This window comes from Hemitrygon akajei, chromosome 22 (assembly GCF_048418815.1).
Source record: "Hemitrygon akajei chromosome 22, sHemAka1.3, whole genome shotgun sequence".
In the NCBI taxonomy this organism is placed as follows: domain Eukaryota; kingdom Metazoa; phylum Chordata; class Chondrichthyes; order Myliobatiformes; family Dasyatidae; genus Hemitrygon; species Hemitrygon akajei.
The window spans coordinates 28,390,508-28,416,945 of NC_133145.1; the positions used below are offsets into that span (position 1 = coordinate 28,390,508).

Consider the following 26,438-nt stretch of genomic DNA (forward strand, 5'->3'; position numbering starts at 1 on the left):
GGATAATGTGTTGCTCTCTAATCATCTTACGAGATTTGTGGCTATGAAACAATTTCAGTTCTGGGGACGCCCCCATGGTGGCCCTAGAAGTTGACTCTGGGACTACAAGAAGTGGTTTTGGCAGGTCTGATCATATTTCCTCTCTAACAATTAACTGCTCTCCTCAACTGATTGAGTTTCATCTGTAGAGGCCAACAGACTCAATCTCCACCATGTAAGAGAGTGGTCCGTTTCTGTCCTTAATCTTTCTAAGTACCCACTTCTGATCATCCCTGTAGTCACTCATCTGCTAGTGACACAACAAACCTCCTTGTCTGAGGAGCTCCCAGTTTGTCTCAGCTGGTTGTTATGCATATTCTGAGACTGTGTTTGAGGAGATCCAAGTCTGAGTAGAGGGGTCAACCCGGAGACCACATAGCTGGTGAGTTGTTAGTTATGGAGCATGCTGCATTGTAATATGTGTACGGTGCTCCTAATGTGGCTCCTCTGTATTGGTGAGACCATCATAAACTGGGGGCCCGCTTCTCTGTGCACCCCTGCACCATCTGCCAAAAGCAGAACTTCCCCGTGGCCAAACATTTTAATTCTGACTCTTATTTCTCTTCTGGCTTGTCAGTCTGGCTTGTCTGGCTTGCCTCCTCTTGTGAGAAGATGAGTCCATCTTCAGGGTAGAGGAGCAACCCCTTATATTCTGTCTGGGTGGCCTCCAATCTGATGGCATGAATGTCTATTTCTTCTTCTGGTAATTTTTTCCTACCCCTCCCCTCATCTTCTATTCCACACTCTGACCTTTTACCTCTTCTCACCTGTCTGTCACTTCCCTCTGGGTCCCCTCCCCCTTCCCTTTCTTCTGTGGTCCACTCTCTTCTCCTATCAGATTCCTTCTTTTCTGCCCACCTGGCTACAACCATCACCTTCTAGCTAGCCTCCTTTCCCTCCTCTATCTTTTTATTCTGGTGTCTTCCCCCTTTCTTATCAGTCCTGAAAAAAATATTGGCCCAATATTTAGACAATTTATTCATTTCCATAGATACTGCCTGACCTACTGAGTTCCACCAGCATATTGTGTGTTGCTTTGGATTTCCAGCATCTGCAGATCTTCTTGTGTTTACTATTTTACCCTGGATACGTTTGAGTTTTCCAATGCCATCCTTGAAAACTGCTGTGGCCTCATCCAGTACTTTTTAAAATTCAGTTTCATTTGATTCCATTGTAGGTATGCAATTGGTGGATGGATCACCAATCAAATTGTAGTTCTCTCAACAAATCACTGCCTGACAATGCTGACCCTCCTGTTTTTAGCACATACAAGCTTAGTGTGGCTTGTTGGATGCTATATTTCACTGCTATGAACGTCATCCCACAGGAGTTATTTTCTCCAGTGGATATCTCCAGATCAGTATCTTTGAAACACATGGAAACTCAGTTGTGGAATGACTGAAACAACCGAGCCAGTGCTCAATTTCATTTGAATTGATTAACTTCTGCTGTAAGCCATATTACTTGCCTTTTGTCAGTTTTCACCATATAAATCTCAAGGCTATCCAGTCCTGTGTCCCACTTACCATTATCAGATTTTTTAATCAACTGCATGCATGCATATTAGTGCTCCCTTTGAAACCGCAAATTGACTTTTTAATTCTCTCTCTCTTCCCTGTGCAATGCATAAATTTTCTGTCTGCCAAACATTCACTTTGTATGTGTTTTACTTTGTTGCATTTTCTGAAGTTTCACCTTTAAACCTGAATTTTTGTGGTGTAGGTAAGACCCTGCCAGATCAAGAATTTGTTCAGTCAGGCAGATTCCTGTTTAGGCATTGCAATTTTCTTTATCTTAACTTTTATTCCTGACTGCAACTCACTTGCATCTCTGGCTGCTGTTTCCATTGATATGGCAATTTCAACTGGTCTTATAAATGTGAGCTTCAGTTAGGTGACGTTTTTGAATGCTTTCTTGTAAGGTTCCACAAACTAAATGATCTTTCAGTGTATTATTAAACCCATGACTGAACTGAGAATGCTTGGACAATTTCTTCTATTTAGCCTCATAAGCTGAAATGGACTCCTCTTCATTTTGGTTCAGCTCATGAAACCTAAAGTGTATTGCAATCAATTACGGTTTTGTTTCTAAATATTCCTACACTACATTCATCATATCAGCAAAATCGTTTTGGAGCAATAGACTTATAGGACAACTGTATGATTTTACATTTATTGCACTCAGCAATACTGGCACTCATTTTTCATCAGCTATTACATTTGCTTCGAAATACCGCTCAATTTGTTCAGTATACATCATCCAGTTATCTGTTGGGCAATTGAATGCATCTGTCTTTCCAACATAGCCAACCATTTCTGCTTTTAAATTACTATCACCTGGTACCTGTGGCAATACTTGATTATAAATTTTGACCTTTTCTTTTGAATGTCTCTCTCCCCTTCCGAAGTAAAACATGCTGTACATGTTTTTTACTTGAATGTCTCTCTCCCCATTAGAAGAAAATAATGCTGTGTTTCAACAGTTAGGTAGTTGTCTCAGGTTCATTTTAAAACTTCCTCATCACCATTCTCATGTTTTGTTACACCAGAAACTAATCGAAAGAAAAACACAGGAGCCAGGTTGAACTTGTTTATTTTGCTTTACTTATCCTTTCTTTTCGTAGTAAGGTGCTCGTAGTAATGGTGACATAACGATGTATATCATTCATGTACTTCTTACATATAACCCATAATGAAATATGTAAATAAGAATGTTTAATCAAATAATGTATTTACAATATTACTCAAATATTACTGGAATATTGATTACACTACAGTATTACGTATGCTATGAAAGTTTCCCATGCTTGTCTGTATACATGATATTTGTGTTACCCCATAGAGTGGAATGAAAAATTATATCCATCTATATGTTCGAGGTTTCCGTAGTCAATTGTTGTGATTTCCATTTAGATGGGAGGCTTGATTAGGTCAGAATAGGCGGAAGGTGGAAGAGACGGAATTAACACTGTGTGCTCTTAAACACTATGTTCATAATACATCAAATACTGAATGTCATTACCATATGGTCGTGGTCACAGAGACAGCAGGGGTCGTCTCCATCCACCCGCTTGAGAAGCGGAGCCTTATGCTCGTTTCACTTGTTCCTGAAACGTTGAGAACCGAATTAACTCAATAGGTTTAAAAATCGTTTTAAAGTCTTCCCAGTATCTTTAGAATACAATATCACAGTTAAATAATTGTGCAGTTTCTGTTTAGTCATTTACATTTCGGAAAACGCATTGTGCAAATATCGAGCATTCAATCATTATAAGATGTATTTTATCTCTCGGATCCAGCCCGGGTTTTGTCGGCGTTCTCGCTCGCTTACACTCTCTCTGCCGCCAGGTTGCTGCAGTTTCGAAACGCGCCGCTGGGTTCGTGCTTTCTGTGCCTGTGTTGGCACGGTAGCAGCTGGGGGTGAGGGTTCACAGTGACCGCAGGTCGTTGCCAGGCAGTGCGGCTGGTGGATGTGCAGGGGCTGCTGACTGTCAAATTCATTCTCAGCGTGTCTACCTGCTAGCAGCCCGAACATGGCTTTCAGCGATAGTCGGCCCGAAGCGGCGGAGGTGGAACAAGATGAAGGCGCCGGTGGTGAGCCGGACGTGATCGCCAAAGCCAACTCCCTGCATGCGTTCAGCGAGAGCGAGGAGGTCCGAAGCCTTTTGACGGCCCTGCGAACCATAACTGCCGATGAGGCCGCCAGCGAGATGCTCAAACAGAAATTCATTGGTAAAGCGGGCGAGGGTGGGGCTGCTCTTCTCGCATCGCCATCCCGGGCCTCAGCCGGTGCTTTGGGGCGCCGGGCAGGCATTAACGCAGATACACAGGGCGAATCCCGCTCATTGGTCTTGTACTGATATCCATGGAGAAGTTAATGCACATAACGGATGCTGACTGACACCGGTTCTGTTGACTGATGTTCAGAATCTCACCCCTACCCTTCACAATAATGAGCCACTGCTTTATGTTCCTACTCTAGAATCTCATAAGACATAGGAACGGAATTAAGTCATTGGTCCCATGGAGTCTGCTGATTTATTATCCCTCTCAACCCCATTCTCCTGCCTTCTCCCTGTAACCTTAGATGTCCTTACTAATCAAGAACCTATCAACCTGTGTTTTAAATATACTCAATGATCTGGCCTCCAGGTGTTTCTTCCCCGACAATCTACAATGGCTGCTTATTAGAGTCATAGAATTATACACTACAGAAACAGGCCCAACTTATCTATGTGAACCAAGTTGTTTATCTAAACTAATCTCATTTACGCACATTTGCCTATGTCCCTCTGAACCTTTCCTGTCCATGTACTTGTCTAAATGCCTTTTAAATGTAATTGTACCTGCAGTGAAGGAATTTGAAATCACCTGTTAATTACTATCCTGTTACTCTATTATCCCTTCAATCACACTGATTATTTACTTCTCAAATTCCTGCAGGATATTTGGGGTCTACAATACAATCCTATCAAAGAGATATTCCCTCCTTGTTTGTAAGCTCCAACCTGAATAGCCTCACTGAACAGTATCCCAAGAAAGTTGTCCTTCATAAAAAATGTACTTCCCCCCCACCCCCCTTACCTCCACCTATAGCATCTCACCCTGGAATAAAGAGCTGCTCGCCCTGCTTCTCCGTCAGTCAAGTTTCTGTTATGTTATAATATCCTAGTCTAATTGCCCATCCACACGTTGAGTTGCTCTGCCTTACCTGTCACTCTTGTATATTATTGTTATCAATTGTTATCCATTATTGTATATTATTGTTATCACATAGGAGATTAGTGGGCAAAATTAGGGCACATGGTATTGGGGGCAGAGTACTGACATGGATTGAAAATTGGCTGGCTGACAGGAAACAAAGAGTAGTGATTAATGGGTCCCTTTCGGAATGGTAGGCTGTGACCAGTGGGGTACCACAAGGGCAGCTGTTTACAATATACATTAATGATTTAGATGAAGGGATTAAAAGTAACATTAGCAAATTTGCTGATGACACAAAGCTGGGTGGTAGTGTGAAATGTCAGGAGGATGTTATTAGAATGCAGGGTGACTTGGACAGGTTGGGTGAGTGGGCAAATGTATGGCAGATGCAGTTTAATGTGGATAAATGTGAGATTATCCACTTTGGTGGCAAGAACAAGAAGGCAGGTTACTATCTAAATCAGGGGTGTCAAACTCATTTTAGGTCACGGGCCGGATTGAGCAAAATGCAGCTTCATGCGGGCCGGATCAGTCAGACGCGTGCGAACGCAGCTTTCGTTGCCTCCGTTTTTTCAGCCTGCTCTCATGTGTCTCAGTCTCTGCTATAACTACAAAGTGTTTCACTTTACAAATTCCGTTTCTTATGAAGAAGACTGCCGAGCAAGACTGCCGAATGAACACTAAAAACCCTGAAAACCTGGTACCTGAATAAACTCAGCATTAGCCATATCATACACCATAGGCGCTTCGATTACTGGGGCTAGCTTTAATAGTAATTAGATATTATCTTGCGGGCCAAAGATAATTCCACCGCGGGCCGGATTTGGCCCGCGGGCCTTGAGTTTGACATATATGATCTAAATGGAGTCAAGTTAGGAACAGGGGAAGTACAACGAGATCTAGGTGTTCTTGTACATCAGTCAATGAAAGCAAGCATGCAGGTACAGCAGGCAGTGAAGAAAGCTAATGGCATGCTGGCTTTTATAACAAGAGGAATTGAGTATAGGAGTAAAGAGGTCCTTCTGCAGCTGTACAGTGCCCTGGTGAGACCCCACCTGAAGTATTGTGTGCAGTTTTGGTCTCCAAATTTGAGGAAGGACATTCTTGCTATTGAGGGAGTGCAGTGTAGGTTCACAAGGTTAATTCCCGGAATGGCGGGACTGTCATATGTTGAAAGATTGGAGCGACTGGGCTTGTATACACTGGAATTTAGAAGGATGAGAGGGGATCTGATTGAAACATATAAGATTTTTAAGGGATTGGACACACTGGAGGCAGGAAGCATGTTCCCGCTGATGGGTGAGTCCAGAACTACAGGCCACAGTTTAAGAATAAGGGGTAGGCTATTTAGAACAGAGATGCGGAAAAACTTTTTCACCCAGAGAGTGGTGGATATGTGGAATGCTCTTCCCCAGAAGGCAGTGGAGGCCAAGTCTCTGGATGCATTCAAGAGAGAATTAGATAGAGCTGTTATAGATAGCGGGGTCAAGGGATATGGGGAGAGGGCAGGAACAGGGTACTGATTGTGTATGATCAGCCATGATCACAGTGAATGGTGGTGCTGGCTAGAAGGGCCGAATGGCCTACTCCTGCACCTACTGTCTATTGTTATCATTACTCCCTCCTTAGTTTCTTTCCTGTTCTGTTTAATGAGCTTTATATCAGCCTCAACTTTCCCATTTGCGTTATATCCCAATTCCCTGTCGGACTATATTAAACCTTATTTGAGAGTGGAGCGTAAATCCATCAGGTACACAGACCATCCCAATGATCATTACAAAAATGTGTGTTTACACATATCTCTATTTAAAGTTCTCATCTAGAGTAAGCCAGATTTAAACTTTTGCAAGCCTCTGATATCCCTCTCATTACTATATCCTATATTGAATATTTTAATTTATTCTTCCAGACTGGTTGCAAGGTGGTTTATCTAAAATCTGGAAGCATCTATTGTTAGTGACCATGGTTGAAACTTAATAAATGTACCCGACAGCCAGGATTACTTAAACTCCCTGTATATGTTTTAATTGTCATGTATTATGAATATCAAATGAGATTTCAAGGTAATTGTGTTATTTTGGGAGTGGAAAGACCACATATTGGATAATACAGGCTGTTGCCAGTTTGTGACAGAATTTTATTCCTGGGAACATTTCATAACCTGAATTATTTGTGAGTTGAATATGGAAAGAAAACCTGTGGGGGAGAGGATCACAGAAACAGCTGTAATAGAAGTGCAGCTACCAGCTAGACTCACTGACCCAGTGTGTGAGTCTGCTCAGAGCTCGGGTCTGCTTGACCTAGTCACTGATTGTAGTTGAATTAGGTGGGGTTTGGGGGGAAGAGAAAGCATGTGGAATTGCTGTGTTTCAGCTGACAGAATCCTTTTAGTTGCAGGAAAGTCCATTCATACAACAAAGTGAGTCAGTGATGAGGAAGGCAAATGCGATGTTAACATTAATTTCAAGAGGACTAGAATATAAAAGCAAGGATATAATGTTGAGGCTTCATAAAGCACAGGATAGCATCACGGAGTATTGTGAACAGTTTCGGGCTCTTATCTAAGAAAGGATGTACTGACATTGGAGAGGGTTCAAAGGAGGTTCACAAAAATGATTCTAGGATTGAAAGGCTTGTCATGTGAAGAGTGTTTGATAGCTCTGGGCCTGTATTCACTGGAATTCAGAAGAATGAGGAGGTGTCCTAATTGAAACCTATCGAATGTTAAAAGGCCTTGATCGAGTGGATGTGGAGAGGATGTTTCCTATGGTGGGGGAGTCTAGGACCAGAGGATGCAGTCTCAGGATAGAGGGATGTCCATTTAGAATGGAGGTGAGAAATTTCTTTAGCCAGGGAGTGGTGAATCAGGAATTCATTGCCACAGGCAGATGTGGAGGCAAGTCATTGAGTAAATTTAAGGCAAAGATTAGTCAAGGTATAAAGGGATATGGGGAGAAGGCAAGAGATTGGGGCTGACAAGGAAAATGGATCAACCGTGATGAAATGGCAGAGCAGACTCGATGAGCCGACTGGCCTAATTCTGCTCCGATGTCTTATGGTCTAATTTTCCAACTACTTCTTCATCTGTATGGAGTACCTCTAGACAGGCAAGGCTGTGACCTGGGGTGAACCTGTTTTCAGGTGATGCAGAAGAGCGTGATTGGTTAATGATTTTCAATATTAATGTTGGATAGGAAGCGAACCTCCGTTCTAAAAGTGAGCTGGCCTGACAAGAACAATTTTTGGCAAAAGAGATCATTACCTTGCTCTCTGTTTTAGATGCCAGTTGATTTATGTCTGTTACTTAGTTTGAGGTTCATGTTTACCATTTTAAATATGACCCAGCATTTATGTACTATTAATGGAAGACATACTGTACAAAGAAAGGCTATTCAGATCAAAGTGTTCTCCTTAGAATTTATAAACACACGATTCTGCAGATGCAGATTCCCTGGATTGTGGGGGGAATGACGTGAGATTTGATAAGAGGCATACAAAATTATGAAGGGTATAGATCAATAAATGTGAAGAGGCTTCTTCCACTGAGGTTGAGTAAGACTACAACTCGAGGACATGGGTTAAGAGTGAAAGGTAACATTTTTAAGGGGAACATGAGGGAGAACTTCATTCAGAGGGTGCTGACAGTGTGGAATGAGCTGCCAGCAGGAGTGGTGGATGTGGGTTCAATTTCAGCATTTAAGAAGTTAGATCGATACATGGATGGGAGGGGTATGGAGGGCTAAGGTCTGGGTGCAGGTCAATGGGACTTGACAGAATACTAGTTTGGCATGTGTCTGTTTCTGTCCTGTATTATTCTATGACTGACTATGCTGAAAGTTGTTATAAACAGATGCAAAGTGCAGGAGAAACTCAGCAAGTCAGACAGCATCTCTGGAGGGGAATAAATAGGTGACATTTTGGACAAAGAATCTTAATCAAGACTGGAAAGGAAGGAAGAAGAAGCCAGAATAAGAAGGGGGAGGTAGGAGAAGGGGGGGAGGGTTTACTACGGTAGTGTTGGCAGTTAGCGTAATGCTATTACGGCTTGAGGCGTCAGAGTTCGGAGTTCAATCTGAAGCTGTCTGTAACAAGACTGTACGCATGAGCATGTGGGTTTCCTCTGGCTGCTTTGGGTTACTCCCAAGTTCTACATACTAGCTAATTGGTCATTGTAAATTGTCCTGTGATTAGGCTAAGGTTGATTAGGTGGGTTGTTGGGTGGGTTGCTAAAGGGTCTGTTTTGCAATGTATCTTTAAATAAAAATAAATAAATGTGCAAGCTGGCAGTTGATAGATGAAACCAGGTTAGGGGAAAGAAGTGTGGGTGGGAGAGAAGGGATAAAGTAAGAAGACAGTGAGGAGAAGGAATGAGAGACAAACCAGGATGGGACATTGAAAAAGATTGAAATGGGAAGGGGGAATAATTACCTGAAGTTGGAGGGGGATGTGAGGGGTAGGTTTTTTACTCAGAGTGTGGTGGATGCCTGGGATTGTGCTGCCTGATATGCTGGTAGAGGCAAATACATTAGAGGCGGTTAAGGGATGTTTGAATAGGCACATGGAGGAAGATGGAGGGACATGTAGGTAGGAGGGATTAGTGTTTGGGTGTTTTTAATTTGCTTTTTAGCTTGTTCAGCACAACATTTTGGGCCAAATGGCCTGTCCTGTGCTGTATGTTCTATGTTCTATGTTCTAAATCAATGTTCATGCCATTAGGTTGGAGCCTACCCAGCTGGAATATGAGGTGTTGCACATTCAACCTGAGTTTGGTCTCATCATGGCAGTGGAGGAGGTCGTGAACTGACATATTGGAATGCGAATGGGAAATCAAATTGAAATGGGTGGCCACTGGGAAGTTTGCCTTTAGCGCTAGATAAAGTGAAGGTGCTCGACAAAGTGGTCTCCCTATCTACGCTGGGTCTCACTCATGTAGAGGAAGCCATGCCGGGAGTACCAGATACAGTAGATGACCCTGCCAGACTCGCAGGTGTAGTGTCAGGGATAACCCCCTTTCTTTTCATCTGGTGCCTCTTCTCCATCTTTTTCTTCTAAGATCTACTGTTCTCTCTTATCAGATTCATTCTTCAGCTCTTCACCTTTTCTATCACCTCCCAGCTTCTTACTTCAACCCCCTTCCCCACCCATCCACCTTCCCCTTAACCTGGTTTCTGTTATCTATCTGCCAGCTTGTAGTCTTTCCCATCCTTCCACCTTAATCTGGCTTCTTCCCGTTTCCTGTCCCGATGAATGGTCATGCCCTAAAATGTCAACTATTTATTCCCATTTGTGGATGTTGCCCAACTTGCTGAGTTCTTCCAGTTCTTTGCGTCTGTTGCCCTGGAATATAAGCTCTAATTAAGCCTAGTCTCCCACATCTAATGTTATTGACAAAACCCTCATTACTTGTTCTCTCATAATTAAAAGTTGACCATTATGCTGTTCACCTTGGTTAATGTATGTGGTGTATTTTCTACATCGTCAGTCTTCATAATATCTAGCTGACATCTTAGTTGGAACCTTTCACTATTGGCCTCAGGTTTTGCTGTTTGCCACAAAGTTCAAAGTTCAGAGCAAATTTATTATTAAAGTACATATATGTTATCATCTACAACCCTGAGATTCATTTTCTTGAGTGCATTCATAGTAAATACAAGCAATACAATAGAATCAATGAAAGACTACATCCAACAGGATGGACAGCTGGGCTGTATCCAGTACTTTTTATAGGCCTTTCCATTCAAGGGCATTGCTGTTTCCATACCAAGATGTGATGCAACCAGTATACTCTCCACCACACATCTATAGAAGTTTGGCAAAATTTCAGATTACATGCAGAATTGTTGTATAAGAAAGTAGACGTGCTGCAGTGCTTTCTTCATAATGGTACTTATTTGCTGGACTCAGCCTGATCCTTGAAATGATAACATGGAGGAATTTAAAGCTGCTGCCCCTCTCCACCTCTGATCCTCCAATAAAGACTGCCTCAGGGACCTCTGCTTTCCTCCTCCTGAAGTCAATAATCAGCACCTTGATCCTGTCGGCATTGAGAAAGGGGTTGTTGTTATGGCACCAGTCAGCCAGTTTTTCAATCTCCCTCCTATATGCTGATTCATCACCACCTTTGATTCAGCCAACGAAGGTGGTGTTGAAAGCAAACTTAAATATGGCACTTGAGCCACAGTCATAAGTATTAAGCAAGTAGAACATGGCACTAAGCATACAGCCTTGTGGTGTCCCGGTGCTGGTAGAGATTGCTGAAGAGATGTTGAACTGACTGGGGTCTGCAAGTGAGGAAATTGATGATCCAGTTGCATTAGGAGGTATCGAGACCAAGGTCTTGAAGCTTATTGATGAGTTACATATGAAGAGCATCCTGATGGCTGCATTTTCACTGTCCAGATGTTCCAGCTTTGAGTGAAAACCCAATGAAATGGCATCTGCTGTTGACCTGTTGTGATGGTAGACAAATTGAAGTGGATCCAAGTCACTTCTTAGGCAGCTGTTGATATGTTTCATCACCAACCTCTCAAAACATTTCATCACAGTGGATGTAAGTGCTACTGGACGATAGTCATTGAGGCAGGCTACCACTTTCTTCTTAGGTACTCGTATAATTGAAGCCTGCTTGAAGCAGGTGGGAACCACAGACTACTGAACTGAGTAGTTAAAGATACTGATGAACACTTCAGCCAGTTCATCAGTACAGGTCGTTAGTACTCGGCCAAGTACCCTGTCTGGGTTGGATGCTTTCTATGTGCTCACCATCCTGAAGGATGCTCTCATGTTGGCTTTAGAAACTGAAATCATGGGGTCATTGGGGGCTGTGGAAGTTTGTGAAGGAACCTCCATGTTTGGACAGTCAAAGTGAACATGAAAGGCACTTAACTCATCTGTTAACGAAGACTTGTCTCTATGTTGCTGGGTTTCATCTTGTCAGAGGTGGTAGCATTCAAGCCCTGCCACAGCTGTCGAGCATCCTTCAGTGATTCATGTTTGGTCTGGAATTGCCATGTCACATGTGAGATAGCTTTCAGGAGATCATTCCTAGACTTCTTATATTTTACTTGGTTGCCAGACCTGAATGAGACTGATCTAGTCCTCATGGTTGATCCAGGACTTCAAGTTGGGGTAGACACTGAATGATTTTGTGAGGACACACTCATCAACGATTGTATTTATAAAGTCTGTGACGATTGTGGCATATTCATTCAGATCCTCTGAAAAGTCCTTGAACATAGCCCAGTCTTCCGACTCAAAGCAATCCTGCAGCCACTCCTCTGTCTCCTGTGACCACTTCTTTCTTCTCTTTGGAGCCTTGCTCATTAGGTCTGCCTTTATGCAGGTAGAAGAAGAAACATATACTCTTTTAGTAATTAGTGTTGGTATATTTTTCCTAGACTCTTTTCTGTTTATGTTTTTCATAGAGTGTGAAATCTATTCTCATTCTTTACTGTATCTTTCACTTTAGCAAGGATTTTGTAATCTTTGTTGTTACTCAGGTTAAATGTTTATCGATCTTTTTTGTAGTCTCCTCTAGGTTCAGAGCAGCTGTGACAGACCCATAGGTTTTATTCTTACTATATTTTTCCTTTTGTCTCTTATTTTTCAACTGCTTTCATAGTTTTATGGTATTCTTTTATTTCTTTTTAGAATTTTTTATCTGTGAATTCTGTGCCAATTTTTCTTTACTGTTTGCTCTTTATTTTGTTCTTTGAGGATGTAATGAGTGCAGTGGATCGAGGGGAACAGGTGGATGTTGTATACTTGGATTTCCAGAAGGTGTTCGATAAGGTGCTGCACAAGAGACTTATAAATAAGATACAGATGCATGGAGTCGGAGGAAGTATATTGGCATGGATAGTGGATTGGTTAACTGATAGAAGGCAGAGTTGGTATAAATGGGTGTTTCTCCGTTTGGCAGTCAGTGGTGAGTGGGCTGCAGCAGTGATCAGTGCTGGGCCGGCAGCTGTTTACCATTTATATTGATATTTGGAAGAGGGGACTAAGTGTAGCATAGCAAAATTTGCTGATGACACTAAACTGAGTGGAAAAGCAAATTGTATAGAGGATGTGGAGAGTCTGCAGAGGGATATAGATAGATTAAGTGAGTGGGCCAAGGTCTGGCAGATGGAATACAACATTGGTAAATGCGAGATCATCCATTTTGGGAGGAATAATAGAAGAACAGATTATTATTTAAATGTTGAAAGATTGCTGATGTGCAGAGGGTCTTGGGAGTGCTTGTTCATGAATCGTAAAAAGTTGGCTTGCAGGTACAACAGGTTATTAAGAATGCAAACGGAATATTGGCTTTCATTGCTAGAGGGATTGAATTCAAGAGCAGGGAGGTCATGCTGCAACTATACAGGGTACTGGCGAGGCTGCCCCTGGAGTACTGTGTGCAGTTCTGGTCTCCATACTTGAGGAAGGATATACTGGCTTTGGATGCAGTGCAGAGGAGGTTCACCAGGTTGATTCCAGGGATGAAGGGGTTAACCTATGACGAGAGATTGAGTCGCCTGAGACTATACTCTCTGGAGTTCAGAAGAATGAGACGGGATCTTATAGAAACATACAAAATTTTGGAAGGGATAGATAAGATAGAAGTAGGAAAGTTGTTTCCATTGGTAGGTGAGACTAGAACTAGGGGACATTGCCTCAAGATTCAGGGGAGAAGATTTAGGACGGAGATGAGGAGAAATTGTTTTTCCCAGAGAGTGGTGAATCTGTGGAATTCTCTGCCCAGGGAAGTAGTTGAGGCTTCCTCACTAAATATATTTAAGAAACAGTTATACAGGTTTTTACATAGTAGGGGAATTAAGGGTTATGGGGAAAAGGCAGGTAGATGGAGCTGAGTTTATGGACAGATCAGCCATGATCTTATTGAATGGTGGGGCAGGCTTGATGGGCCAGATGGCCTACTCCTGCTTCTATTTCTTATGTTCTTACTTATTTTGTTGTTCTTTCACCTGGTATTATGAATTTAAAGGTTTTTGTGAAATATAACACCTGGGCAAATTCTGATTGTACTCATTATTTGGCTACAAAATAAGTGAACTTGAAATTATTCCACAAATAATTACGTACAGTGTATTATACATCAATGTATTTATTAACTTTGGTTTTTCTGCCTGCTTTGCACAGGCAGAGGAATTTTTTTACTTCCCAACCTTAGTAGTAAGGGAATAATTTTGCAGTCATGTACAATGAGAAGTTAAAGTATTTTTATAATGAGCTTACCAATATGTTGAATATACCTTGAGTTTGTTATTGAAATTTATGGCTGTTATATTGTAAACATTGAACAACTGAGAAGGAAGTTACTCAGCTCATCAGCACCCATTATTCCAATTCTTTTTTTTTTTTGCGTTTCCCTGTTGCCCTGTAAATTATGTCAACTCTTCCTTGAACCTTTACTAAGTGGTAATTTACAGTGGTCAATTAACCTACCAAAACATATTGTTTTGGGCACAACTATGAAATTTGTTCTGTTACGTTTTACTTTTAGAACTTAAATTTATGTCAAAATTATTTGAACTGAAGAGTATGGTACTTACACTAATAATGATCTGCACATTTTTATTGTAAACTTATTAGAAATAATCATTTTTGTCATTTTTGTTGCCTTTCTTGCACTTGTCAGAACTAACAGTGACAGTGAGTATTATGTTAGCATTGTGCTGTTTGGCAACATGACATCAACTTAGTGTAACCTTATCTAAAATGGACCGGAGGATACAGGGTGAGGGGTTCTAGAATTTTGGGTGTACAGGTGGGGGTGGAAATTGGATCTTACTACTGTACAGTAAAAGTAAGATTTCTGAGTTATGGATGAAATTTACCATCAATAAATTTTAATCAAGATTGTTTTAAAATTGGATTTAAAACTGACGTAATTTATACCTTGTTTAAAATCGAATCCCTTAAATTATACTGCATGTAGAATTTTCTTTGGATTCTTCTTCTTCAGTCCATCACTCTTAGTGGAGCATGGACTGCCAACAGCAGCTCACCAGAGTACTCTGTCCTGGGCCTGTCTTTCTAGTTGTCCTCAGATATAACCGAACTTTGAAGATCCTTCTTCTCTTAGTGATGAGGCCTTCTGTTGGTGTTTCCTTCACTGGAGATGGGGTTGTCCCCCTAGTCAGGCTTGGGATTGTCCATGACAAAGTTGAAATAGTGTGATATATTGACATGGGATAGTTTGTCTTTTTGTTTTTTTATCTTCTGGCACATTCTAATTTGACATGTTCATAATTTCCCATTTTAACTTTAGATGAGTGCTCTTTATGTTCTTAATTTGTGCTTTTCCACTTGGCATTCTGTTTAGTAATGGAGTAAAAGAGGGTTCAGCTTATCAATGGTTAGATATTTAGAATCAACACGTATAATTATTGCCATATGTCTCATCTGTCTTGCATGTTTTAATGCTGATCTGATGTGCTTGTGCCAAACTGGTTGTAAAAATAATTAATTTTTGTCTTTAGACTTATCATCTGATCTTTATTGTGTCTTATATTTTGTGTATAACTTTCTGGATTTTTATTTATTACTTGTCGCTATTATAATAGAATTATATTTATTAGGCAGACATTTCACATTGTCTGCTGTAGGTTACTGGATCATAAAAATAGTGAGGAGTTTATAAATTACGTGAAACATTGGAGTAATTTATGATCATGTCCCTTCAGATACTTCCAGTTACGGTGAAATGAACAATTATTAAAATAAACTGTTACTTTTGAATGTAAAACAGCTTTTTTTCTATTAATTCATATGTTGAGTTATGATCAGTTAGATTTCTTTCATCAAATTTTACCTGTTTAGTTGCAATACATGTAATTACATTTTAGCTAAATCTCAAAATGATTTTTGATTTAGAAAATAATTTTTCATAAAATGTTTGCTTTGTTTGATTTCCTAACTTGTCCTGTCTGAAGATCCATCTTTGATTTTCTCATTTATATTTTACACATGAACTGTATGTTCCTGTAAAGCTTTTGTCACCTGAATGCTTGTCTCCTTTTCCATTAATTTCTGTAAATAATGCTGTGTGATCAGTGTCCAGGATTCATTTCACAACTTGAGTATAATCTCAAGTTGAAGTTGTAACACCAAACTGAGCAAAAGAGATGGTGTTTTTTTTTTGACTGAATAAAATTGAGGCCCAATTTAATTCAGATGAATACAAAAGGGTCTAAAGCACTATTTGGGGGGGGGGAATGTTCTTTCAGTGATAAAGGCAATATGTATCCCTTAATCAGTTTTTCCAAAAGTGTTAACTGTAACTTACTTTACTTAAGCCCATCCCACCCTACTTTGGTATAGTCAGCTAACAGCATCTCGTCAGAATCCTCTGTCCTGGCCCAGTCCTGAAGTTGTCCCCAGGTGTAGCCCATCTTTCATATGTCTTCTGGACAACTATCCTTTCTCTCCCAGTGATAAGGTCTTTGGAGCTTCTGCTGGCATTCCTGTAGCGCTGTTATGGAATGGGGTTTCTAGCCCATGCCCAACACTCCTTTCTCAGCTAGGCTTTGGACCGTCCATGGTGGAGTTTATAAATTGTAGGCTTATACATAAACCGCCTGGCTTTCTGTGTAGAATTTTATATAGCCTGTGCACTTAACTTGATGATGACATTAACTATTTTTTCTTCAGTGGTTGTCAAATAGTGAAAGACAGATACATGTTTATGTAGCTCGTTGCAGAACCTCAGGAGGTCCTGAAAAGCTTCACATCCCATTAAGTACTTTTGAAGTTGACTCTTTAATGTAGTAAACAACACTAATATGTACATATGGCAGCCTGATAAACTGATAATCTCACTGCTCTGAGCAACAGTAACTGACACTTCTAAGGACAGCACTTGTGCAAAATTGGATTTCTAGCTGATATAACTGCCTGGATATTATTGTAACTATTTTATCTATTAATAGATATTTCTTTCTCGTTCTAGTCATAATGGACAAATACCAGGAACAACCTCATCTGCTGGATCCACACTTGGGTAAGGTTGCCTACATTTGAAATAACTAAATATTTTCTACTAATCTCAGGTCAAAAAATATTGTGAATGTTTTAACATATTCCATACAATAGGGAATACAATAAGCTACATGGAGCTTAGAAAAATAGAGGGCTATGTGGTAGGGAAATTCCAGGCAGTTTGTAGAGTAGGTTACATGGTCAGCACAACATTGTGGGCCCAAGGACCTGTAATGTGTTGTACATTTCTATGTAAATCCTTGGTTGCCATCATAAACTGATGACCTTTAAAGTGTCATGTGGATTGGGCTAATGGTATGTTGCTGCAGGTTCTAATAGTGTGTTCTAGGTTTTTAAGAACCTACTGCGGGAAGAGAAATTTCTCCTAATTTCTACATTTTTTTTTGAAATGTTGCTATCATGTAGTGTGTCTAGATATGTCGTATTTAAATGTAAATGTTTACCAATGTTTAACTCATAATTTACAAATGAATAATTCATATCTGTTAATAGAATATAATCTGGCAATTGTTTTGAGATGAGCAAATTACTGATAACAAATCACAAGTAAGTGATGGTCTCTCATATTTATTGCTGGTGTGATTAAGTTAGAGTTATCTTTTTTTTGAGTATGAAAATTATATTGAATTTTTTCTTGTGTGATCTTCATCCTTCTTGTCCAGCAGTCCATGTAGGCAAACTTGAAGCATTTTTGAACAAGTTGACCTGAACTTGTTAATCTGGTTTTATTTCTAGTTTTGGTACTTGTTTTCCCTCACTTCTGAAAATTAAATGCAGAATGCACTTTCAACTACATCCATTTCAGCTGTTAAATGAAGAGAGTAGTTGTTATCTTCATGTCTTTGCGCACCATCAAGCCAGGAGGTTCTAGTATCTGTCAATCTTCAAGTGTTTTACTGCTTGCTGGATTTACTTCCTGCAAAATCTCATCTGTTTTAGCTTATTGTTTCTATGATGTTTTGGATACAGTGAGAAAGGAGGGTTGATTGCTGTCTGGAGTAATTATTGATACAATTATTCTCCCTTTATTCTCTCCATGATTGAATAATTATGATTTTAAAAAAACAAGCTCTTTGTATACTTTAGGTTTTCCAAGTGGCTTACTCATGGTCTTAGTGAGAATGCTTGATCCATGACGAAAACAGTTAGGTAGCAAGTGTTTTCTTATAGATCAAGCTGCTCATCATTGTTGCAATGTGAACCATTTAAAATCTCCATACATCTCCCTTGTTCAGTCTTGTAACACAGGATCATGGAAGTGATTCACTGAGCAATAAACTGAACAGTATTCCAGATATAAATTTATGTGTTAGTTACTAAATGGAAATAGCATATTAAATTTGGTGTAATATTACAGAATAATATCAAATTTAAATGGTTTTCAATGTAACTTGTTGATGTTCTCAGTTTCAGGAAAATTATTTCTGTCAAGATCAATAGACTTTGTTTTATTATTGCACCTTGACAGCCAAATAAATTAAAATATACAAAAAGGATTTATCAAATCATTCTAATAGCTATCTCAAATGAATGTTATTACATAAAGTAGTTGTGTCTGTTTTTACTAATATTTTTAATATTTTCATTTGTTATTTTTCTAATTGTTCTAAAATACTCTGTTATCCCTATTTCTCTCACATTATTTTATCTGCTAATGGAGGACTTCATATTTTTAAGGCTAGGGAGGCATGCCATCCCCTCCCATCCCAATCTCCCATCCCATTCCTCAGATCGAATGATCAATCCCTCTTAGAATCCTGTATCCCTTAAATGAGATTACTTCTCATTCCTTTGTTTTTCAGTGACTGTTGGCCAGTCTTAGCTCCCTCACCTAGCAGTCAGTCTAGTGAGTTATACTGTACTTGTCCCAAAGAAAATGTATCCTTGATCAGTTAAGGAGATGGAAATTGCAGAAGTGATTGCACAGTATCGATAAGATCTGTTCTCGTAACAAAGGCCAAAGCAAGATTTTCTCTCTAATTGCTTGATGAGTGAAGCAATTTTCTATATTAAAAATCTTTCTATATTAACACTTATCAGTTTCTTACTGTTCATCGTACTTACCAAAGACAATCTCACATTTCTTACATGACTTGCAATTCACTCTTTTTCAGCTCACTTTCTTACCTGGATTAATATCCACAAATTTGGCTACTTCACTGATAGTTTCTTGATTTTTTTTCTTCTGCTTGCCTTTTGTTTGTCAGGATAATAGTGTCACATGATTTAATCTAACGGGTGGCTTCAGAATTAAAGAATATTGGAAGATCGTAGTTAAGGCATCTACAGCATTTATCTCTGGAATGGAAACTATTTGGTCATGAGACATGCACTATGGTTTTTCAAATTGTTGTCAGCATTCACTGCTGTTATTTCAGTTTCATGAATTTTGGTGAGATTAAGTCTATGATTCAATATTTTTTGTTGGGCTGTTAAGACACTTGTCTACTTCCTTGACTTAAAAATTGATGCAAAATAATTAATCAAAGTAGTTATCATTTCCATATTTTACTTTGCTTAATTATGATTTTAGATCAGTGGATTTTCCAGTTTACTTTGAACAATTTATTTCATTTATATGTTTGACTACTTCACATTTGTTTCAAGGGGCCTCTACAGATCTCCAAAAAGAATCTAAGCCCATTTCCATTTTATCAATTTACCTATAAAATTTCTGTTTATACAGCTCTTTTTGTATTATCTATGATGAGGACCATTTCATGTTCAAATTATGAGGGTACCATCTCCTTTTTAAAAATTTTCCTGCAGACTCATAAAATGTGCATCTTGTAACTTGATATAATCAGTTCCCAGTTTATCTCTGTCTTAGAGCTACCTGTATCTCTCAGTAATGGCAACTGTGTTATATTCCCCAAGTTGGATTTAATAGGAAAATCTCAATTTGTTCCTTGTGGTTTGTGAAGTTGTATAAAGAACCTTTATCTGGGTCACACACAGATTGATCTGTACTTGTGCTTCAAGATATTCCTTCATTTATGACTATTTTAGTTTTACTCTTCACTTCCACAATTTCTAATGAACTAATTGTTCTTTTCCTATGTGTTTATGTCTTTTGAAAGCTTTAGCAAGAACTTGTTTTATGAATGATGGATCTTTGATGGATCTCTCCATGATTTTATTTTTTATTTGTGATTTTAGAATGGATGTTGAACATGCTCTTGGACATAGTGCGCAGTGAACATTCTCCTTCATTTCTTGTTCACCTTGCATTCAAATTCCTTTATCTCATTTCAAAGGTATGCTGTATAAAGTATGCATGAAGGCATATTGAGGAATTATCTTATATATTTATATCATATATGTTATATAGATATATATATTACGTAAACTTTATTCTAAGGTAAAAATATTGTATTTTGGGGCACAGAAGTAGCTTGCATGGTTAAAATCTATAAATTGAATCTATAGGGGAAAAAGACCATGCAATGTTTTATGTAGCTCATTAACTTAATTAACTGGAATCATTTCATAAAATGAGCATTATAATTTATTTTTTGTTAGCATAATGGTAACTACAGCCTAAATTACTAGCTATGCTATTCATATTATGTCATCTAAAATTCAGCGGTTACATAAACTGACAATTGGGTTTAATGGGCTTATTTAATTAGTATCTTCTGCAGCCAATTTTATTTTTATTCTTGTTGGTTTGTTTGCTTGACTGCATATGTGTTAATTAACAGAAATCTTCAAAAAAATATTTTTGTGCCATTGTAGGTGCGAGGCTATAAGTATTTCTTGAGATTGTTCCCTCATGAAGTTGTTGATCTGCAGCCTGTTTTGAATTTACTCACTCAACAAGATCAAAAAAACTGTCATGTAAGTATATTCATTATTTAAATTTACTTTGTACTATTTTTCAAAGAAAGCATTTGGGGAAAAATGCAGTTCTTTTCCATGAAATTTATTTTTAATTGATTTATTTTTAAGATTTGTAAAGAATTAATCTGTCAACTTTCTAGGTAAATAGAAAAAGCTGCTTGTAATAAAGACACCTTTGCTTTCTATTTATCTGTTGCAGATTAGAAAGAGTAGCATGCTCAACAAAAATAGGTGTGTGGTTGTACTGTGAGATAGGGAAAGGCTGTTAAAAGCGGGACTGCAGAAAGAGAGGTGCTGCACCTGGTTGTCCCCGGAACACATTGGAGTCGATGATGCTGTCATTATCTGCTGTAGAAAGCCTAGTCCCATTCAGATAAGAAGGTCTTGTTTCTTGATTTCTCAAGTGCCTTCAATACCATTCAGTCCTCATTGCTGGGGGAAAAGGTCCATTCAATGCAAGTTGGCACTTCCATTGTATGCTGAATGGACTATCTCAGTGGTCCCCAACCACTGGGCCGCGGACTGGTACTGAGCCGCAAAGCATGTGCTACTGGGCCATGAGGACACAATAGGATTTGGTGGTATGAAACGATATGAATCAGCTGCACCTTTCCTCATTCCCTGTCACGCCCACTGTTAAACTTGAACGCATGCGAGGTCATTACCCACTTGAGGTCATCAGTTGGTCATTAACCTACAACTACTCGATAAGTTAAAAACAAACGTCGCTTGAGAGTCGTTGGAAGAGGTGGTAGGGGACATAAAAGGCCTAATGATGATGATAATACAGAGACAGCTGAGGCTGAGACTGCAAAAAAAAAGAAAGCTTCCTTCAACCGAAAATACAACAAGTCATACATAAAATATGGCTTTAATGCGACTGGTGGCTCACACGCTCCAAGCCCCCTGTGTGTGATATGTGGAGACAAGCTATCTAATGAGGCAATGAAGCCCTTAAAACTGCTTCGGCACCTTGAGTCCAATTACCCTGCACTTAAAGACAAACCTGTTGAGTTTTTGGAGCAGAGAAAGCATGAGCAAGCGGGACAGAAGCAAGTGCTGAGAGCCACCACCTCCACAAATGCTGCTGCTCTAAGAGCGTCGTACTTAGTGGCTAGCCATATTGCTAAGGCTAAGAAGCCTTTCACTGTTGGTGAAGAATTGATTCTGCCTGTTGCCAAGGACGTGTGCTGTGAACTGTTGGGAGAAGCTGCAGCCAACAAGATGGCACAGGTTTCTCTTTCAGCTACCAGTTTCAGGAGAATCGATGACATAGCATAGGACATCGAAGCACAGCTGTTGGAATGGCTTAACGAGACACCAAGGTATGCTATCCAGGTCGATGAGTCTACCGATGTTGACAACAAGGCAATTCTGCTGGTTTATGTGCGATATATATTTCAAGATGACATGCATGAGGATATGTTGTGTGCACTGCCGCTGCCAACTAACACAACTGGGGCAGAACTATTCAAGTCTTTGAATGACTACACGTCAGGCAAACTAGACTGGTCATTCTGTGTTGGAATATGCACAGACGGGCAGCAGCTATGACTGGACGGCTGTCTGGTTTCACTACTCGAGTCAAAGAGGTTTCTGCTGAATGCCTGTCTACACACTGTGTCGTACACTGGGAAATGTTGGCTAGCTGAAAAATGTCACCTGATCTTATTGAGTGACGTTGTTGAAGTTATCATCACATCAAAGCAAAAGCCCTTAACTCACGTCTGTTTGAGCAGCTTTGCGAGGAAATGGATGCAGAGCACAAACACCTTCTCTTACATACTAAAGTCAGGTGGCTATCAAGGGGGAGAGCCCTGGCCAGGGTTTTTGAGTTGAGAGCCGCTACAGAGATTCACTTCAGTGATGAGGAGCGGATAGCAAAACTCGGTTATCTGTGTGACATCTTCAACCTGCTCAATGAACTCAATTTGTCACTTCAGGGGAGAATGAGAACAGTCTTCAAGTTCGCAGATAAAGTGTTTGCTTTCAAAGCTAAACTGGAACTGTGGGGATGGCGAGTGGACAGGGACATATTTGACATTTTCCCAACATTAGCTGGGATTATGGGAGAGACTGAGGCTGCACCGTCCTTCCTACAGCAGGTGCACGCTCACCTATCTTCGCTGTCGACAGAATTCGAGCGTTAATTCCCAACCGCAAATGTCCCAAGACGTGCAAAGGAATAGGTCCGTGACCCATTTGTGAATGTCCCTGGTGAATCATCCATGTCAGAATGGGAAGAAGATCAACTCCTCAAGCTTGCAAATGATGGTGGGCTGAAAAGTATGTTTGACATAACATCTCTGCCGGCATTCTGGATCAAAGTCAAGGCTGAATATCCTGAGATAGCCACAAAAGCACTGCAAATGTTGCTTCCATTTCCAACATCATATCTCTGCGAAGTGGGGTTTTCTGCAATGAATGCAGCAAAAGCTAAATTGCGGAATAGACTGGACATAAGGACCCCCCTTCGAGTATCGCTGTTTCCCATCACCCCTTGATGGTACCGTCTTGTTGCAGGGAAACAAGCTCAGCGATCCCACTGATTCAGCGATATTGGTGTGTTGCAATGATTTTATATGTTCTCTTTTTTAATTAGTTTTTTAATACATTTTCTACATAGCTAGAGATTTTAAAAACCCCGGATCAAAATGAAGAACATTGATACAGTGCAAAAATAAACATACAATAATAATATGATACAAAGAAAGATAATTGAGAAAGCACCCAAATTGAAGACATGTAAAATTAGTATCCTCCCCAAGCCCCGCAACAAAAGAAAAAGCTCCAGACCAACCACAACACAATATAAAGAATAAAAATCAGGACAATCAAACCCCCAAAACTGTAAATACACTTAGCAACAGAAGATATTAATGCCTACTACAAAAAAAAAGGAGCTGAAAGCAAGGGACTGAAAAAAAACCTTAGTTAAGAGGAAGGTTATGAAAGTACTCAATAAAAGGTCCCCAGACCTTATGGAACTTTAAATCCGAATTAAGGACTGAATAATGAATTTTTTCAAGGTCTAAGCAGGCCATAATATCGTTAAGCCATTGAGCATGTGTGGGCGGGGCAACATCTCTCCATCTAAGGAGGATTAAACGTCTAGCCAGGAGAGAGGCAAAAGATAAAATTCGACACTTAGTCGAACTCAGACGTAAATCTGTCTCACCCCAGAAACCGAACAAAGCAATTAAAGGGTTAGGTTCTAGGTGGTGATTCAGAATATACGATAACGTTATGAAGACATCTTTCCAAAATTTCTCCAAGCTAGGACAAAACCAGTACATATGAATGAGAGAGGCCTCGCCCCTTTTGCATTTATCACAAAGCGGACTGATGTTAGGGTAAAATCGAGATAATTTAGATTTAGACATATGGGCTCTATGAACAATCTTAAACTGTAAAAGGCAATGGCGAGCACAAAGAGAGGTTGAATTAACCGATTTCAGGATCGAGTCTCAAGTCTCATCGGATAAGGAGGTATTTAAATCATGCTCCCATGCCATTTTAATTTTATCCACAGGGGCACGTCGTAAGGCTGCTAATTTATCACGAATAAATGATATTAAACCTTTACCTAGTGGATTAATAGAAAGAAATAAGTCCATAACATTTTTCTCAGGCATTTCAGGGAAGTTAGGGATTAAAGGAGTAATAAAGTGTCTAATTTGGAGATATCTAAAAAAATGAGCATTAGGCAGATTGAACTTAGCAGAGAGCTGTTGAAAAGAGGTGAAGCGATTATCAATAAAAAGATCTTCAAAATGTCTAATGCCCTTCCTATACCAATCATGGAAGGCTGAGTCATACGTAGTAGGTAAAAAAAGGTGATTATGTAAGATAGGGCTAGAAAAGGAAAAACCATGGAAACCATAAAATTTCCTAAACTGAGCTCATATACGCAAAGAGTGTCTAACAAGAGGATTAACTATTAATCTGGACAAACTACTAGGGAATACAGAGCCAAGAAGTGCAGAGATAGATAATTCTTTAGTGGAGCTCAACTCCATTGCCACCCAATTAGGGCACTCGGGTTGGCCATGGAAAAAAGACCAAAAGGTAGCACAACATATATTGGCTGCCCAGTAATATAAATGAAAGTTAGGTAAAGCCATGCCACCATCTTTTTTAGATTTTTGGAGATAAACTTTGTAATTCTAGAGCGCTTATTCTTCCACAGATATGACAAAATAATAGAGTCTAAGGAATCAAAAAAAGATTTAGGAATAAAAATTGGGATTGATTGAAATAAATATAAAAGTTTAGGGAGAACGTACATTTTAACAACATTAATACGACCTACCAAAGACATAGATAGAGGTGACCATTGTAACAGACTCTGTTTAATAGTATATGAAAGATTGGCAAAATTTTCACAAAAGAGATCTTTAAACTTCCTTGTGACTATAATCCCAAGATAAGTAAATTGATTGTGGACTACTTTAAAAGGGAGATCACGAAATGTTAATTCTTGTGCTTCTTTATTAATTGGGAAAAGTTCGCTCTTATGTAAATTAAGTTTATATCCAGAGAACTGGCTAAACTGGTTAAGAAGTGAAAACATTGGAGGTAAGGATGTAGATGGATTTGAAAGAAAAAGTAATAAGTCATCAGCATAAAGAGAAACTTTATGCTCAACACCCCCTCTCCAAATCCCGGTCAGTTCAGGACAATTTCGAAAAGCTATCGCCAAAGGTTCTATAGCCAAATCAAAGAGAAAGGGACTTAAAGGGCATCCCTGACGGGTGCCACGTTTGAGGTTAAATAACTGGAATTTCTGAGAATTAGTTAAAACAAAGGCAGTAGGACACAAATACAGCAATTTGATCCAAGGCATAAAACTTTGACCGAAGTCAAATTTTTCTAAAACTGCAAAAAGGTAGTTCCACTCTATACGATCAAATGCTTTCTCCACATCGAGGGAAATAACACATTCAGGAATCCCAGTTGGAGGTGAATATAAAATGTTAAATAAACGCCGAATGTTAAAAAAAGGAAGATGGTTTTTAATAAAACCAGTTTGATAATCAGAAATAATAGCGGGAATAACAGTTTCTAATCTATAAGCCAAAACTTTGGCCAAGATTTTAACATCAACATTAAGCAATGAAATCGGCCTATACGAGGAACACTCTGTTGGGTCTTTACCCTTTTTTAATAAAAGAATAATAGAAGCCTCATTAAAAGAGGGTGGCAATTTGCCGTAGTTAAACGAGTCAGATAATACTGAGAGTAACTGAGGAGAGAGAAGTGAAGAGAATGATTTATAAAATTCTACGGGGAATCCATCAGGTCCAGGAGATTTCCCTGAGGACAATGCAGAAATTGCAGAAGATATTTCTTCTGATGATATAGGCGCATTGTTTGGCTTTAAAATCAGATGAAAGCGAAGGAATATTCAGATTATTTAAAAAATGATCAATAGAGATATTGTCATTCAAAGATTCAGAGGAACAAAGTCGAGAATAGAAATTTTTAAATGCGTCATTGATTTCTAAGTGATCCGATGTAAAGTCTCCATTCTCCTTCCAGATCTTTGTAATATGTTGTTTGGCTTTGGAACGCCTCAGCTGATTGGCTAGAAATTTACCAGATTTGTCACCATGAATATAGAAGCGACTCTTACTTTCAAGAAGTTGGCGTTCGACAGGTTGAGTAGACAGAAGATTAAATTTAGTTTGAAGTTCTACACGTTTCTTGTATAGTTCAGGATTCTTAGTTTGAGCATACAGTTGATCCAATTCTTTATTCTGATTAATGAGGTCTAATCGATCTGCACAGGACTTTCTATTAAGATTTGCTGTATAGGAGATTATTTGACCCCTCAGATATGCTTTC

General features: G+C 39.4%; 1 protein-coding gene across 1 annotated transcript in view; it reads left to right on the plus strand.

Annotated features, from left to right (window-relative positions):
- The first annotated feature begins 3,430 nt into the window (after positions 1–3,430).
- tbcd (tubulin folding cofactor D) overlaps positions 3,431–26,438 on the plus strand; it is a 250,865-nt gene continuing 227,857 nt past the window's right edge. The window contains exons 1-4 of the mRNA XM_073025892.1: positions 3,431–3,770; positions 16,699–16,749; positions 19,908–20,005; positions 20,487–20,588. Coding sequence (XP_072881993.1) covers positions 3,572–3,770; positions 16,699–16,749; positions 19,908–20,005; positions 20,487–20,588 — 450 coding nt within the window. The 5' untranslated portion in view covers positions 3,431–3,571. The remainder of the gene's footprint in view (positions 3,771–16,698; positions 16,750–19,907; positions 20,006–20,486; positions 20,589–26,438) is intronic.